Genomic DNA, 16,294 nt, shown 5'->3' on the forward strand with positions numbered 1-16,294 from the left:
TATTGAAATAAAAAAAGAAAAGACATTGAGTTGGGGGAAATTTTTTTATGAGCTTGGTGCAAAACAGTTTGTGGGGAGCAGTGTTGTGGATATGACGGTCTGATTCTCTTACCATCTACTTGAATTTTTTTCACTTCCCTGTGGTAGACCATTAGTGAGATGAACCAAGGCTACTATGAACTGTCTCATGCTAATATTTGAGTTCTGAGATATTGCTGGCGATCATCTCTCACTGCTATGTATTTGGTTTTGGTTTTCTGTGGGAGGGGGGTTGAGTGAAAGCATCTTGTGTTTATGCTGCCATTGTGGAATTGGAAGTCCTATGCTTATTCAGGAGATGGTATGGCATGAGGCTCAGAGTAAAAGGTCTGGGAGATACCTTTTTCTGGTTCTGAAGACACTTTGTCTGAGAACAATTAGAAAAAAAATTGTCTGATAAGCTGGAGAGATGCTAAGGTGGCCTAGTCTTCAGGGGTTAAGGTCTCAAAGAAAAGGGAACAGAAAATGAGCCAACAGTCTGCAGCCATTCTTCCCTCCAGATGTTTGCTGGTTCTTAAAGCAAGGGGGAGACGGACAGCCTATGCCCCCAGAAAGGCTAACAGAGTCTTTTGACGTCTTATTTGGCTGGAGAAACATACGTTGACATTTGGGACTGCCAAGTCAGGCAGGTCTAAAGGACCCAGATGCTGGCAAGAAATGACAGAGAAGTTACTAAATTTTTAAGATATGCAGGCATAAGGCAAAGAAACTAAACAGAAAAACAAAGATAATTTTACCCAAAACAAAGAGAATTTTAGGCAGTGTATCTTTTTTTTTTCTTTTTTCTTTTTAAGACAAAGTCTCACTCTGTTGCCCAGGCTAGAGTACAGTGGCACAATCTTGGCTCACTGGGTTCAAATGATTCTCCTGTCTCAGCCTCCCAAGTAGCTAGGATTACAGGTGCATGCCACCATACCTGGCTATGTTTTTTTTCTTTTTTCTTTTTCTGTATTTTTAGTGGAGACGAGGTTTCTCCATGTTGGCCAGGCTGGTCTGGAACTCCTGACCTCAGATGATCCACCTGCCTCAGCCTCCCAAAGTGCTGGAATTACAGGCATGAGCCACCACACCTGGCCAGTGTATCTATTTTTAATGCTGCATAACAAATTGTCACATATATAATGGCTTAGAAACCTGCAAAAACACATTTTCTGTGGGTTAGGAGTCCAGGCATGGCATGGCTAGGTTCTGTGCTCAAGGTCACCAGGATGAAATCAAAGTGTGGGGGGCTGTAACCTCCTCTGGAGTTTGGGGTCCTCTTTCAGACTTATTCAGAGGGTTGGCAGAATTCAGTTCCTTGCCATTTTAGGAGTGTGGTCCGCGTCGTCTTTCAGGGGATTATTTCAAGCTTCTAGAAACTGCTCTCAAGTCCATGCCATGTGGCCCCTTGTGTCTTCAAAGGCAGAAACAGATCATTCCCTTTGCTTGGAATCTCTCTGAATTAAGAAAGGACTGAGTCCTTTGCAAGAGCTCAAGTGACTAGGCCATGCCTACCTGGTTCATCTTCCTTTTGATTAACACGAAGTCAACTGATTATCAACCTAGTTGTGAAAGTGATAATACATTATATTCACACAAGTTCTTCCTACATGAAAGGGAAGGGGATTAGACAAGGCAGATACACCGGTGAGTGGGAATCTTGGGGGTCATCTTGAAAATCTGCCTACCACAGACAATCTAATGGTACTGAGTGTCATGCATGTCCCTGTGAGGAGACCACCAAACAGGCTTTGTGTGAGCAACATGGCTGTTTATTTCACCTGGGTGCAGACGGGCTGAGTCTGAAAAGAGAGTCAGCGAAGGGAGATAAGGGTGGGGCCGTTTTATAGGATTTGGATAGGTAAAGGAAAATTACTGTCAAAGGGGGGTTGTTCTCTGGCGGGCAGGAGTGGGGGTCACAAGGTGCTCAGTGGGGGAGCTTTCTGAGCCAGGATGAGCCAGGAAAAGGAATTTCACAAGACACTATCATTGCTTAAGGCAAGGACTGGCCATTTTCACTTCTTTTGTGGTGGAATGTCATCAGTTAAGGCGAGGCAGGGCATTTGCACTTCTTTTGTGATTCTTCAGTTACTTCAGGCCATCTGGGCATATATGTGCATGTCACAGGGGATGCAATTGCTTGGCTTGGGCTCAGAGGCCTGACACTGAGGAGAAAACTAAAATAGAATCCAGGACCCGCCAAGAAGGAGGAGGCCTAAGAAAATACCCCAGTATTTCCCTCTGAGCTCTAGGAGTGGGAGTAATTCAGTGGTAGATGGAGTCATATAAAAATGACTACCCAAAAGGAAATCACTTCAGTCTTTTGTTAAATTAAAGCTCCTATCCTATTTACCTACCAGAGGGCTAGGTTGAGCCCTCTCTGGAGGAAGATAATGTTATCCAGAGTTGCTATAGCCGCATACACAATGTTCAACTTTGAGTAAAAAATTAACAGGCATACCAAGAATCAGGATCAAAAATGTCAGGCCTCTGAGCCAAAGCCAAACCATTGCATCCCCTGTAACTTGCACGTATATGCCCAGATGGCCTGAAGTAACTGAAGAATCACAAAAGAAGTGCAAATGCCCTACCTCACCTTAACCGATGACATTCTACCACAAAAGAGGTGAAAATGGTGGGTCCTTGCCTTAAGCAATGATATTATCTTGTGAAATTCCTTTTCCTGGCTCATCCTGGCTCAAAACCTCCCCTACTGAGCACCTTGTGACCCCTACTCCTGCCTGCCAGAGAACAACCGCCCTTTGACTGTAATTTTCCTTTACCTACCCAAATTCTATAAAACGGCCCCACCCTTATCTCCCTTGGCTGACTCTCTTTTTGGACTCAGCCCGCCTGCACCCACATGAAATAAACAGCCATGTTGCTCACACAAAGCCTGTTTGGTGTTCTCTTCACACAGACGCGCATGACAAAAAACACAGAGACAACAAAAACATAGTCAAAGAAAATCCTGGTATTTAATTTATCAGACATGGACTTCAAAATAATTATGATTGATAGAAACAAGAAAGATAATGACATGAAAGAGGATATCACCACAACACAGGGATCGATAAGACAGAACCAATTCTAAAACTTATATGGAAAAGCAAAAGCTCTCAAACAGCTAAAACAATATTGAATAAAGTGCAAAGAGTCACTCTAGCAGCTATTAAGGCTTATGATGTAGCTACAGTAATCACGATGGTGTTGAGGAGTGGAAAAATACTGAATATCAGAGGTCAGAAAAGTCAGGAAACTCCCCTTAGTGCTAAAACAACAAGGTTATCTGGAAAGTCCCTAGCAGGGCAAGCAGCCGTTTGTGGTTTGGTTAAAGGGTGGGAACCAATGAACAACTGACTAATGTTTAACTTTAAATGTCAGCCAGTTGTAAACCTACAACTGTAAAAATCCCCAGTGACTCTGTAACTTGCTGTAACTTGTTTGTGTCTGACTATAAAAGATGGCTGAACACCGAGCTCGGGGTCTCTCCCTAGGATCTGATACCTAGCTGGAGGAAACCGAGTTCGAACTCGAAATAAAGCGATCCCTGCCACTTGGGTTTGTCTCTGGACTCTGGTGGTTGCTTTCGGGTCATCGCAGGTCTGGGCATTACATCTTGGGGGCTCGTCCGGGATTGCCCCTAAGCCCACCAGACCCCAGGCCAACGGGTCATTGCAAAAGTGAGTAAGCCGGCTCTGTTTATATGTTGTCTGTCTGCCTCTGAATAATCCCGCGGGGTCTGTATATGAGACTGGTCTAGTCCTGGCAGACGCGCTATAGGACAGTCAGTGGAGGCCGGTGGGAGACGTCCTCTGGTACTCATCTGGGGCTCTGTATTCTGTGGCCCATCTGCTTCTGGTCGGGTCCTAAGCCCGAGATGCGCTAGCGATCAATATATCTTGGTTGTTGGAAGTTATCTGTTGCACGCCCCTTACTAATTTATCTTGATTTACAGGAGCTTCGGAGCCAGTCCTGTACCGGGCACTAATATCCCTTACCACTCATCTTCTATCAACAGGACTTCCTCGGAATGGGCAACTCCCAGACCACACCACTTTCTCTCCTTGTCAATAATTTTAAAGATGTGAGAGCAAGGGGACATGATCTCAGTATAGAACCTAAAAAGGGAAAATTAATAACCCTCTGCCGCTCTGAGTGGCCCACCTTCTGCGTAGGCTGGCCAGCCGAGGGAACTTTTTGCCTCCCCATTATCCTCCAGGTAAAATCAAGGGTTTTCCTGCCAGGTCGTTCGGGACACCCAGATCAGATCCCCTGCATTTTAGTCTGGCAAGATCTGGTGGAAAATCTGCCCCCGTGGCTAGCTCCCTTTCTGCTGACCTCTGAACCCTGTAAAACCCTAGTCGCGCAACCAACTGGGACCACCAAAAGACCAAAAACTCCAACTGCCCCCTTGCCCCCTGTGTTGCCTGACAGCCAGGACCTCGCATCCTTGGAACCCCTGCCTTATCCTCCCCTTCCCGGACCCCATGCCCAAGCCCAACTGGCCGCACTCCCAGGAAGCCATGAGGGCCGAGAAGCGGCCGCGGCACCAGGAGAAACTGAAAGTGAACATGGCTCGGGAGGGCCGGCAGGGCGAATGCGCGGGCATGTCCAGCGTGAGGCAACTCCGCGAGTTCCCGATTCCACTGTAGCGCTCCCCTTAAGGGAAATAGGACCCCCCGATGACACAGGTAACCCTAGACTCCAGTATTGGCCATTCTCTACCAGTGACCTGTACAACTGGAAGACTCAGAATGCCCGGTTCTCTGATAACCCCAAGGACATAACAGCCCTTCTAGATAGTGTCATGTTCACTCATCAGCCCACCTGGGATGACTGCCAACAGCTCCTCCGCATTCTGTTCACAACGGAGGAATGGGAGAGAATCCAGGTAGAGGCTAGAAAGTTGGTTCCTGGAGATGACGGTCAACCGACTGCAAACCCCGACCTCATTAATGCAGCATTTCCCTTGACCAGGCCAACGTGGGACTACAATACAGCAGAAGGTAGGGGAAAGCTACTCATTTATCGCCAGACTCTAATGGCAGGTCTCCGGGCTGCAGCTCGCAAGCCCACTAATTTGGCTAAGGTATATTCTGTTTTACAGGGAAAGACAGAAAGCCCCGCTGTTTATCTAGAAAGACTAATGGAAGCCTCTAGACAGTATACACCTATAGATCCAGAGGCACCTGAAAATCAGGCAGCAGTCGTTATGTCCTTTGTCAACCAGGCGGCCTCAGATATTAAGAAAAAGCTACAAAAATTAGAAGATTTGGAGGGAAAACAGGTCCAGGACCTCCTTCGCATAGTACAGAGAGTTTATAACAACAGAGATGCTCCAGAGGAAAGACAAATTAGGGCCACTGAGAAAATGACCAAAGTCCTGGCGGCGGTCGTCCAAAAAGAACAACCACCGCCAGGAAGCACCCAATCCACGCGTGCCCCTAGGTGCAATCTGAGTAAAGACCAATGTGCATACTGTAAAGAAATTGGTCACTGGATAAAAGACTGCCCCAAAAAGAAACAGCGCCAGCCAGGCCAAGGACAATGGCAGCCCAAATCTATGCCGATACTAGTTACCCAAGATACAGACTAGGGGAGACGGGGTTCGGATCCCCTCCCCGAACCTAGGGTAACTTTACAAGAGGAGGGGTCCCCGGTCCAGTTCCTGGTCGATACCGGGGCACAACATTCGGTCTTAGTCAAGCCCTATGGAAAGTTATCTTCCAACTCCTCCTGGGTTCAAGGGGCCACAGGAACCAAGAAATATCCATGGACAACCCAGAGAGCAGTAAACTTGGGAACCGGGAAAGTGTCCCATAGCTTCCTGGTCATCCCTGACAGCCCTTGTCCCCTGTTGGGGAGAGATCTGTTGACTAAAATGGGGGTACAAATCCATTTTCAACCAGAAGGGCCCAAAGTGACTGATTCCCACAACAGGCCACTATCTGTTCTTACCGTAACTCTAGAGGATGAGTACTGGCTTCACCAGGAGTTAACGCCTCCTAACCAAAATATAGACTCCTGGCTCCAGAGCTTCCCGGAGGCTTGGGCAGAAACAGGAGGGCTAGGGCTAGCAAAGCACTGTCCCGCCATTTTTGTTGAGCTTAAGCCCGGGATGGACCCTGTTCGCGTGCGCCAATACCCAATGGCCCTGGAAGCCAAAGAGCGAATTATACCACACATCCGCCGACTCCTAGATCATGGAGTCCTATGTCCCTGCCACTCATCATGGAACACTCCACTGCTACCAATACAAAAACCCAACAGTAAAGAATATAGGCCGGTACAAGACTTAAGAGAAGTCAATAAAAGGGTAATGGACATACACCCGACGGTGCCAAATCCATACACCCTCCTGAGTACCTTGAGTCCTGAAAATCAATGGTATACTGTTCTAGACCTAAAAGATGCTTTTTTTAGCCTGCCTTTAGCCCCTAAAAGCCAGGAAATTTTTGCCTTTGAGTGGACAGACTCTGAGAGAGGCATAAGTGGCCAACTGACGTGGACCAGACTGCCACAAGGATTCAAAAACTCCCCAACTCTGTTTGATGAAGCCCTCCACGAAGACTTGGGTGAGTACTGACGCCAACACCCCAGTATAACTCTCTTGCAGTATGTTGATGATCTCTTAATAGCGGCAACGTCCCCAGAGGCCTGCATCCAAGGAACCAAAGACCTCCTGAAAACCTTGGGAAACCTGGGTTATCGAGCCTCAGCTAAAAAGGCCCAGATCTGTAGGCCAGAGGTAACCTACTTGGGGTATCTACTTAGAGGGGGACAGCGCTGGCTAACAAATGCTCGAAAAGAAACTGTCCTACAGATCCCCAGACCGCAGTCAACACGACAGGTAAGAGAGTTCCTGGGATCTGCAGGGTTCTGCAGACTCTGGATACCTGGCTTCGCTGAACTGGCAAAACCCCTCTATCAGGCTACCAAAGAGCAGCAGCCCTTCAATTGGACTGAAGAGGCTGAGCAAGCTTTCTAGCAAATCAAAACTGCTCTGCTCTCGGCCCCCGCGCTGGGTCTTCCGGATGTCTCTAAGCCTTTCCACTTATACGTGGACGAAAGCCGGGGCATAGCGAAAGCAGTATTAACTCAAAATTTAGGTCCCTGGCGCAGACCGGTTGCATACCTCTCAAAGAGACTGGACCCGGTAGCTGCAGGATGGCCTCCTTGCCTCCGGATGATTGCTGCAATGGCCCTGATGGTCAAAGACGCTAACAAACTGGCCATGGGCCAAGAATTACAAGTCACCACCTCTCATGCTGTTGAAGGCATCCTCCGACAACCCCCTGACCGATGGCTCAGCAATGCTCGGCTTACCCATTATCAAGGGCTGTTACTAAACCCCCTCAGAATAACATTTAAGCCCCCGACAACCCTAAACCCGGCATCATTGCTGCCAGACCCAGACTTAAGTAAGCCGCTCCACAACTGTGCTGAAATACTAGCCTAGGTACATGGAGTCAGAGAAGACCTCCAGGACCGACCGCTACCAGATGCAGACCTCACCTGGTTCACTGACAGAAGCAGCTTTGTTCACCAAGGACAGAGGTATGTGGGGGCGGCGGTAACCTCAGAGACTGAGATAGTTTGGGCTGAGCCTTTACCTCCAGGAACATCAGCTCAAAAGGCTGAGTTAATAGCCTTGGCACAAGCCCTGAAACTAGGCAAAGACCGTAAACTGACAGTATATACTGACAGCCGGTATGCATTTGCCACTGCCCACATACATGGGGCTATATACAAAGAGAGGGGGCTTCTCACAGCTAAAGGAAAAGACATTAAAAATAAAGAAGAAATCTTAAATCTTCTGGCTGCCCTTTGGGAACCCAGAAAGCTGGCGATCGTCCACTGTCCGGGACATCAAAAAGCCACTAACCCAGTCACCCGAGGAAACAACCTGGCTGACCAGACTGCAAAAGACGTGACTAAAACCACTCCTCAGCTGCTGGCCCTCCAGCTGCCTGATCCCGGGCCCAGAGAATTGCCCTTTCACCCGGAATACTCAGAAGAAGACCTCCAGTGGATAAGTAAACTCCCCGGAACACAGGTCAGTAATCAGTGGTGGAAAGATTCTAACAACAATACCATTCTCCCGGACAGGTTGGGGCAGCGAGTAATAGCACAAATCCACCGAAGCACTCATCTGGGCCCGCGGCGGATGTTAGATTTGATTCAACACGCTGAACTAAAAATTTAAAATGCCCCTGAAAAAGTAGACGCCACGGTTAAAAACTGTGTAGTATGTCAACTCAATAATGCCAGTCACGGGACCCAGACCTCGGGAAAAAGACACAGGGGAGATAGACCTGGTATATATTGGGAAATTGACTTTACTGAAATAAAGCCAGAAAAATATGGATACAAATATTTACTAGTTTTTATGGATACATTCTCAGGATGGGCAGAAGCTTTTCCGACAAAAAAAGAAACTATACAGATTGTGGCCAAAAAGATCCTAGAAGAAATCCTGCCCAGGTACAGCTTTCCAGTCATGATAGGGTCGGATAATGGGCCGGCCTTCACCGCAAAGGTAAGTCAGGGACTGGCTTCCATCCTTGGGGCTAATTGGAAACTACATTGTGCTTATCGACCCCAAAGCTCAGGTCAGGTAGAAAGAATGAATAGAACATTAAAAGAGACCCTAACTAAATTGACCATGGAGACTGGCGCTAACTGGATAGTCCTCCTCCCCTACGCTCTGTTCCGGGCACGTAACTCTCCTTATAAACTAGGACTTACCCCTTATGAAATAATGTATGGCAAACCACCCCCTATCCTCCCTAACCTTAAAGACAATCTCCTCAAAGCTGACACAGATAATGGTCTTGAACTTTCGTTCTCCTTACAAGCCCTACAGAGAGTTCATGAGGAAGTCTGGCCCAAGCTAAAAGAACTATATGAAGCTGGGCCTCCACCCATTCCACATCAATACAAACCGGGAGACTGGGTCCTCGTCAAGCGCCACCAACAAGAAACCCTAGAACCCCGGTGGAAAGGACCATTCCAGGTGATCCTGACTATGCCTACGGCCCTCAAAGTGGAAGGCATCACCGCCTGGATTCATCACACCCACGCCAAGCCTATAGACCCGCTCTCGGACCTTGTTACATCCTCGACGGGAGAGGCAACAACCTGGACAGTTGACCGGACCAAAGAAAACCCTCTAAAACTTGTTCTACTCTGTCAGCAACCTAAACTGTAACTATGACACCTACCTCCTTTATAACTCTTCTACTCTTACGGATCCCTTGTGGGGAGACCCAGGCGAACCCGGCAACATCCCCTTTCGCTTGGCGTTTCTTCCTGACTGAGAACTGGACCAATTATGCTCAGACAGAACAAAAGGGCTCTGTATTAGGCACTGCTGACTGTCCCCCGGGGGGCTGTAGCACTCCCATCCATCTAAATTTCACTGATTTTAAACACCAGCCAGGAAAAGCAGCACCCGCAATTTGTTTCCTCTTTGACCAAACACTCTCTTATTGTAATAACTCATGGGTAGAACAAAGTGTCGGCTGTCCATATAGGTCCTGCAAAATCCACACCGTTAAAATCCTAAAAACTTCTGAGTCCCTATCCAGTCAAACGTGGCAGTCACACAATTTCTTTAAAACCACATCAGGCTATACCTGGGTTATCTGGGACCCCCGGGACTCCTGCTGGACTTCCCAGCAAAAAGGGGCTATGTACTTGACTTCAGGAACTACCTGGCCTAGTAGCCGTCTCTTTCTCTGGCGTTCCCTTGTTCAGATCCAGACCACCCTACACGCGGCTATACAGAACCAGGAAAGGGAATTAAATGTCCAGCTTTCAACTTTAACTCCTACCCGCCCCTTTTCCTGGTTATCCCTATTAAGAGAAGGGTTAGAAATTGCAAACGCCACTGGCCTAGGCAATCTCTCTGCATGCTTCTTCTGTGCGGCTCTAGGGCGACCGCCGTTAACCACAGTTCCACTTCCAGGCCCATCTAACGCTTCTCTCAGCCTAAACCCTAACAATAGCCACATACCACCCCCGATCCCTGACGTCCCCTTGTTCCTAAACCCTGGACAGACACAAGTTTCTTTTTGTTATTCAAATGCCGGCACTACCCTCTGTACTACAAGTTCCACTCCCAACTCAACCCTCTTTGCCCCTCCCGGTTCTTTCTTCTGGTGCAATGGGACCCTATACAAGAACCTTTCCACTCAGGCCACTAAACCCTACTGTGTCTCCCTGTCACGCTAGTCCCCCAACTAACCTTGCGCACCCCTGCAGAATTTTCCAGGTGGGACCCCGCCCCTTTCCCTAGACCAAAACGAGCTAAATTCCTCCCCCTAGTAGCCGGAGTCTCACTCACCACATCCTTAGTTGCTGCAGGAATAGCCGGGGGAGCTTTAGGTCACTCCCTTATCAGCACTGCAAAACTCTCTCATCAATTCACCATAGCTATGGAAGCTTCCGACGAATCCCTTGCCTCATTACAGAGACAATTGACTTCCCTTGCCCAAGTTACCTTACAAAACCGCCGTACACTAGACCTGTTAACGGCCGAAAAAGGAGGGACCTGTCTTTTCCTCAGAGAAGATTGTTGTTTCTACATAAATGAATCTGGACTCGTAGAAACGCGAGTTTAACAACTACATAAACTCAGCCTAGAATTGCAGCAACAACAATTCACCTCTGCTGCCAACAGCTGGTGGAATTCCTCCATGTACTCCCTTCTAGTGCCCCTCATAGGACCACTCATAAGTATACTTCTCTTACTCACTATAGGACCATGTATAATCAACAGATTAACAAACTTTATAAAAGAAAGACTCAACACTGTCCAGCTTATGGTCCTGAGAGCCCAGTACCAACCTGTACTCACCGAGACTTCCGAGTCAGACATATAAGACCCAAGATTGGCTCTCAAGATACTAGAGAGAGGGGGGAATGAGGAGTGGAAAAATACTGAATATCAGAGGTCAGAAAAGTCAGGAAACTCCCCTTAATGCTAAAACAACAAGGTTATCTGGAAAGTCCCTAGCAGGGCAAGCGGCCGTTTGTGGTTTGGTCAAAGGGCGGGAACCAATGAACAACTGACTAATGTTTAACTGTAAATGTCAGCCAATTGTAAACCTACAACTGTAAAAATCCCCAGTGACTCTGTAACTTGCTGTAACTTGTTTGTGTCTGACTATAAAAGACGGCTGAACACCGAGCTCGGGGTCTCTCCCTGGGATCTGATACCTAGCTGGAGGGAACCGAGTTCAAACTCGAAATAAAGCGATCCCTGCCGCTTGGGTTTGTCTCTGGACTCTGGTGGTTGCTTTCAGGTCATCGCGGGTCTGGGCATTACAGTGTGATATTCAGAAAGGAGAGATACATAGACCAATGGACTAGAACAGAAATCCCAGAGGTAGAGACACATACAAATAGGCTCCACTGATTTCTGACAAAGGTACAAAAGCAAGTCAATCAGGAAAAAATTGTCTTTTCAACAAATAGTACTGGAGCCATTGAACTACTACAAAACAAATTAATCTTGACTTAAACCTCACACCTTATGCAAAAATTAATTCAAAACAGATTACAGTCTTCCATGCAGAAACCCTAATGCTTTTAGGGAAAAAAAAAAACATAGGAGAAAAATAATTGAAATATTGGGTTAGGCAGAGTTCCTAGACTTGACACCTGTGGGGAAAAGAAAGAGAGATCAGCCTGTTACTGTGTCTATATAGAAAGAAGTAGACATAAGAGACTCCATTTTGTTCTGTATTTGAGATGCTGTTAATCTGTGACCCTACCCCCAACCTTGTCCTTGCAAGAGACGTGCTGTGGTGACTCAAGGTTTAATGGATTTTGGGCTGTGCAGGATGTGTCTTTGTTAAACAAGTGCCTGAAGGCAGCTTGCTGGTTAAAAGTCATCACCATTCTCTTAATTTCAACTACCCAGGGATGTACACGGCCAAAGGTTGCAGGGACCTCTGCCTAGGAAAGCTAGGTATTGTTCAAGGTTTCTCCCCATGTGATAGTCTGAAACAATGCTGCTAAAAGGTTTATGGAGATGTTTGCATATGCATCTCAAGGCACAGCATTTTCCTTTAAACTTATTCATGTCACAGGGATTTTTGTTCATATGTCTTATTGCTGATTTCCTCCCTACAATGATCCTATTGTCCAGCCAGTCCCTTATCTTTAAGATGGTAAAGATAATTATCAATAAATACTAAGGGAACTCAGAGACTGGTGCCAGGCGTGGGTCCTCTGTAAGCTGAGCGCAGGTCCCCTGGGCCCACTTTTTCTTTCTCTATACTTTGTCTCTGTGTCTCATTTCTTTTCTCAAGTCTCTCGTTCCACCTAACGAGAAACGCCCACAGGTGTGGAGGGGCAGGCCACCCCTTCAGACACCAAAAGCAAAACCCATAAAAGGAAAAAAAAAATAATACATTGGAACTCACCAGAATGAGAAAAATTTGCTCTGCAAGACTCACGTAAAAAGGGTGAAGAGACAAGCTACAAATTATAAGAAAACTATCTGCAAACTACGTATGTGACAAAAGACAAGTATCTAAAATATATAAAGAACCCTTAAAACTCAAAAGTGAAAAGGCAAACAACTCAATTTAAAAATGGGCAAAGAAAATCCATACAATCATCATAGTCAAAAAAAAATTAACGGCCAAAAAACACAAACAGATATTTTACTCAAGGGATATAAAAGTGGCAAATAAGCACACGAAACAATGTTCAACTTCCTTAGCTGTTAGGGAAATGCAAATTAAAATCACAATGAGTTATCACTATATACCTATCAGACTGGCTAAAATTTAAAAATAGTGAGAACACCAAATGCTGGCAAGGATGCAGAGAAACTGGATCACTCATATGTTACTGGTGGAAATTTAAAATGAAACAGTCACTGAAAAATAGTTTAGCTATTTTTCATAAAACTAAAGATACAACTTCCATAGGACCCACTATTTACATTCCTGGTTATTTAACTCAGGGAAAAGGACACTTATGTTCATGCAAAAACCTGTACACAAATGTTCATGAGAACTTTATTCAATGGCCTCAAACTGGAAACAACTCAGATGCTATTCAATAGGTGAATGATTCAGCAAATTGCAGTGTATCCATACCATGAAATACTTCTTAGTATTAACAAGGAAGGAACGAACTGTTGATTCATGCAGCAGTCTGCATTAGGTTCACGAGAATTATGCTGAGTGCAAAAGGCCAGTACCAAAAGAATACATACTTGACTTAGTCGTTTTGTACTGCAATAAAGGAATACCTGAGGCTGGGTAATTTATAAAGAGAGGAGGTTTGGCCGGGCGCGGTGGCTCAAGCCTGTAATCCCAGCACTTTGGGAGGCCGAGACGGGCGGATCACGAGGTCAGGAGATCGAGACCATCCTGGCTAACACGGTGAAACCCTGTCTCTACTAAAAATACAAAAAACTAGCCGGGTGAGGTGGCGGCGCCTGTAGTCCCAGCTACTCTGGAGGCTGAGGCAGGAGAATGGCGTAAACCCGGGAGGCGGAGCTTGCAGTGAGCTGAGATCCGGCCACTGCACTCCAGCCTGGGCGGCAGAGTGAGACTCCCTCTCAACAAAAAAAAAAAAAAAAAAAGAAAGGAGGTTTATTTGATTCATGGTTCTGCAGGCTGGACAAGATGAGGGCTTCAGGTTGCTTCCACTCATGGCAGGTGGTGAAGGGGAGCTGATATGTGCAGAGATCACATGGGGAGAGAGGAAGCAAGAAAGAGAGAGGTGGAAGGTCCAGGCTCTTCATAACAACCAGCTCTCAAAGGAACTAATAGAGCCTTAAGGAAAGGCACTAATTTATTCATGAGAAGTCCACCCCCATGACCCAAATACCCCCCATTAGGCCCCACCTCCAACATTGGGCAACAAATTTCCATATGAGGTTTGGAGGGGACCAACATCCAAACTGTAGCAATACTGTGTGACTCTATTCATATAATATTCTTGAAATGAGAAAATGCTAGACATAGAGAACCAGATTATTGGTTGCCAGGGATAAGGATGAGGGGTGGTTATAAAGAGAAACATGAGAGATTCTTGCAGTCATGGGACTGTTGTGGTAGTGAATATACACAGCCCTACAAGTGTGATAAAATTGCGTAGAACTAAATATACACACCCACACATACAAAGAAGTACAGGTAAAGCTGGTAAAGTCTGAATGGGATTGGAGGACTGTGTCAATGTCACTATCCTGGTTGTGATATTGTACTATAGTTTTTCACGGTTATTTCAAATAAATAATGGTTTCTGTTTCAAAGTCTCTTTTGTCTAATATCAATATAGCCATTCAAGCTCTATTACCACTGTTGTTTGCACAGTATATATTTTTCCATTCTTAACTTTCAACCTATATTTTGAGATAAAAATATGTTTTTATACACACCATAAAATGTGTTAAACAAAAATTATGGGAGACCATTGTTTTGGACTCAGCTCCTGCACTAGACCCCAATAGACCAGACCAAATCAAACCAAAACAGAGTCACTCATGCTGAATGACACATGATCAAAATGACACTTTGAAGCAGCAAATATTATAGAGCCTCAGACCAGTTTTTCCTAAAAACAAAAGCTTCTGGTCTACCTCAGTCAGTGTAATAAAGAAGTCACTTCTCCTTTAACCCTTACCAAAAAACGTAAGAAGTAACCTGACATTAGCCAATCAGCTTCTTTTTCCCGCTATTGTTCCGTTTCCTTGTTCCCACCTATTGCCCAGTGGGAGCTTTGATTCTATTTTGTAGAATGGAGGCTGCTCTTATTTATGAATTAAAAAAAAAAAAAATCTTTAAATTTGTAATTTTGTCTTTTGACAAGTTGAATCTTATTTTTAATCCGGTCCAACAACCTCTGGCTTTTGGTTGGACTGTTAAATCTATTCACATTTAATGTTGTTACTGATAGAGTTGGATTTCCATCTGCTGTTTTACTTTCTGTTCTTTCTCTCTTCCTCAGCTTACTTGTTCCTATATGCATTCTCCTTTTGCATTAAGTGAATATTTTCTAGTGTAACATTTTAATTTCTTTCACGATTTAGCTATTTTTTTAGTAGTCGCTCTAGGGTCTGCAATGTACATCTGAACTTGTCAGCATAGATTTACACTAACATAATTCCAGTGGGATATAGAAAATTTACTCCTCTATAGTTCAGTTCCCTCACCCAAGTTTTGTGTTACTTTGTTATGTATATTATTTCTAAAGGTGTTACAAACTCAACAATGCATTGTTGTCATTACTTTTATAATTTCATGTCCTTTAAAGAATCTCAGAGAAGAGAGGAGAGCTAGTATATATTTATAGAGTTTGCTCTATTCTTCTTCTTATTGGCCGTTTTGGATTCTCTTCATTTCTCCTGTGGATTCAAGCTTCTCTACAGCATCATTACTCTAGACAGCTTTGTTTTCTGTCTCCTCCTTTGTGTTGTTATTGTCACATAGATTACATTTTTATATACGATAAACCTAAAGTGTAATTAGATGCATATTGTTCTATATGATGGCTTGCAAAATCAGTCAAGTGAAAAAAGAAGAAATATGCAATTACACTGTCTTGTACAATTACCTACATAATTACCTTAATCAGTGCTCTTGTTTTCTTAATGGTCTCACTTGCTTTTAGTCTGAAGAATATCTTTTAGTATTTTCTTATGGCAAGTCTGCTAGGAGGAAATTATCTTAGTGTTTGTCTTAGAATACATTTATTTTTATTTCAGAGAGATTTTTCCAAATATGATTTTTTTTGTTGACAACTTTTCCCCCCCAGCATTTTGAATTTGTTATTCCACTTCCTTCCGGCATTGATTTTCTTGTTCTGATGGGAATTCCACTGTTATCCTTATTGGGGATCCTTGTATGTGATGAGCCATTTCTCCCCACTACTTTTACAATTTGTTTTGGTCTTTATTCAACATTTTGATGATAAAGTGTGTGGATTTGGATCATCTTGTGTTTACCCTATTTGGATTTTGTTGTGTTCCAGGATGTGCATATTAATTTTTTCAGGTTTTATATGAACTGCTCTATTTTAGCTTAAAATAATAGTAAAATAATTTTCAACCACCAAGGTATTAGAGGGGCAAAATGAAATATATAAAATTCTTGATTAGTTTTTTAAATGACAAGAATAAAGATAATGAAAGTAGGACAAGAGGGAAACCAATCATAAGATGACAAAAATAAACCCAAATACATATCAAAATATATTTAATATAAATAGATAAATGATGCAGTTAAAAGGCAAACATTGCTAG

The 16,294-nt window shown here is 44.7% G+C and overlaps 1 protein-coding gene across 4 annotated transcripts; it reads left to right on the forward strand.

Moving 5' to 3' along the window:
* The first annotated feature begins 4,138 nt into the window (after nt 1–4,138).
* Nucleotides 4,139–9,641, forward strand: LOC117069014. 4 transcript variants are annotated; one of them, XR_004431344.1, is made up of 2 exons: nt 4,139–4,240; nt 8,880–9,641. XR_004431344.1 is itself a non-coding variant. In XM_033186937.1 (2 exons), the coding sequence occupies exons 1-2, from the start codon at nt 4,619–4,621 to the stop codon at nt 9,230–9,232; spliced, it is 762 nt and encodes a 253-aa protein (XP_033042828.1). In that variant the 5' UTR covers nt 4,327–4,618; the 3' UTR covers nt 9,233–9,641. The 4 variants fall into 4 exon arrangements, 1 of the variants encoding a protein (XP_033042828.1); XR_004431342.1 differs by lacking the exons at nt 4,139–4,240; nt 8,880–9,641 and adding exons at nt 4,327–5,027; nt 6,445–7,899; XM_033186937.1 differs by lacking the exon at nt 4,139–4,240 and adding an exon at nt 4,327–5,027.
* Nucleotides 9,642–16,294: the final 6,653 nt, after the last annotated feature.

This window comes from Trachypithecus francoisi, unplaced genomic scaffold, assembly GCF_009764315.1.
Source record: "Trachypithecus francoisi isolate TF-2019V2 unplaced genomic scaffold, Tfra_2.0 Lachesis_group21, whole genome shotgun sequence".
Lineage (NCBI taxonomy): Eukaryota > Metazoa > Chordata > Mammalia > Primates > Cercopithecidae > Trachypithecus > Trachypithecus francoisi.

Bases quoted from the DNA above. Each gene is read 5' to 3' on its own strand.
- LOC117069014 (XM_033186937.1), top strand. From the start codon at position 4,619: ATGCGCGGGCATGTCCAGCGTGAGGCAACTCCGCGAGTTCCCGATTCC. The intron at 5,028-8,879 runs GTAGGGGAAAGC...TCTCCTTACAAG, and splicing joins GGACTACAATACAGCAGAAG to CCCTACAGAGAGTTCATGAG.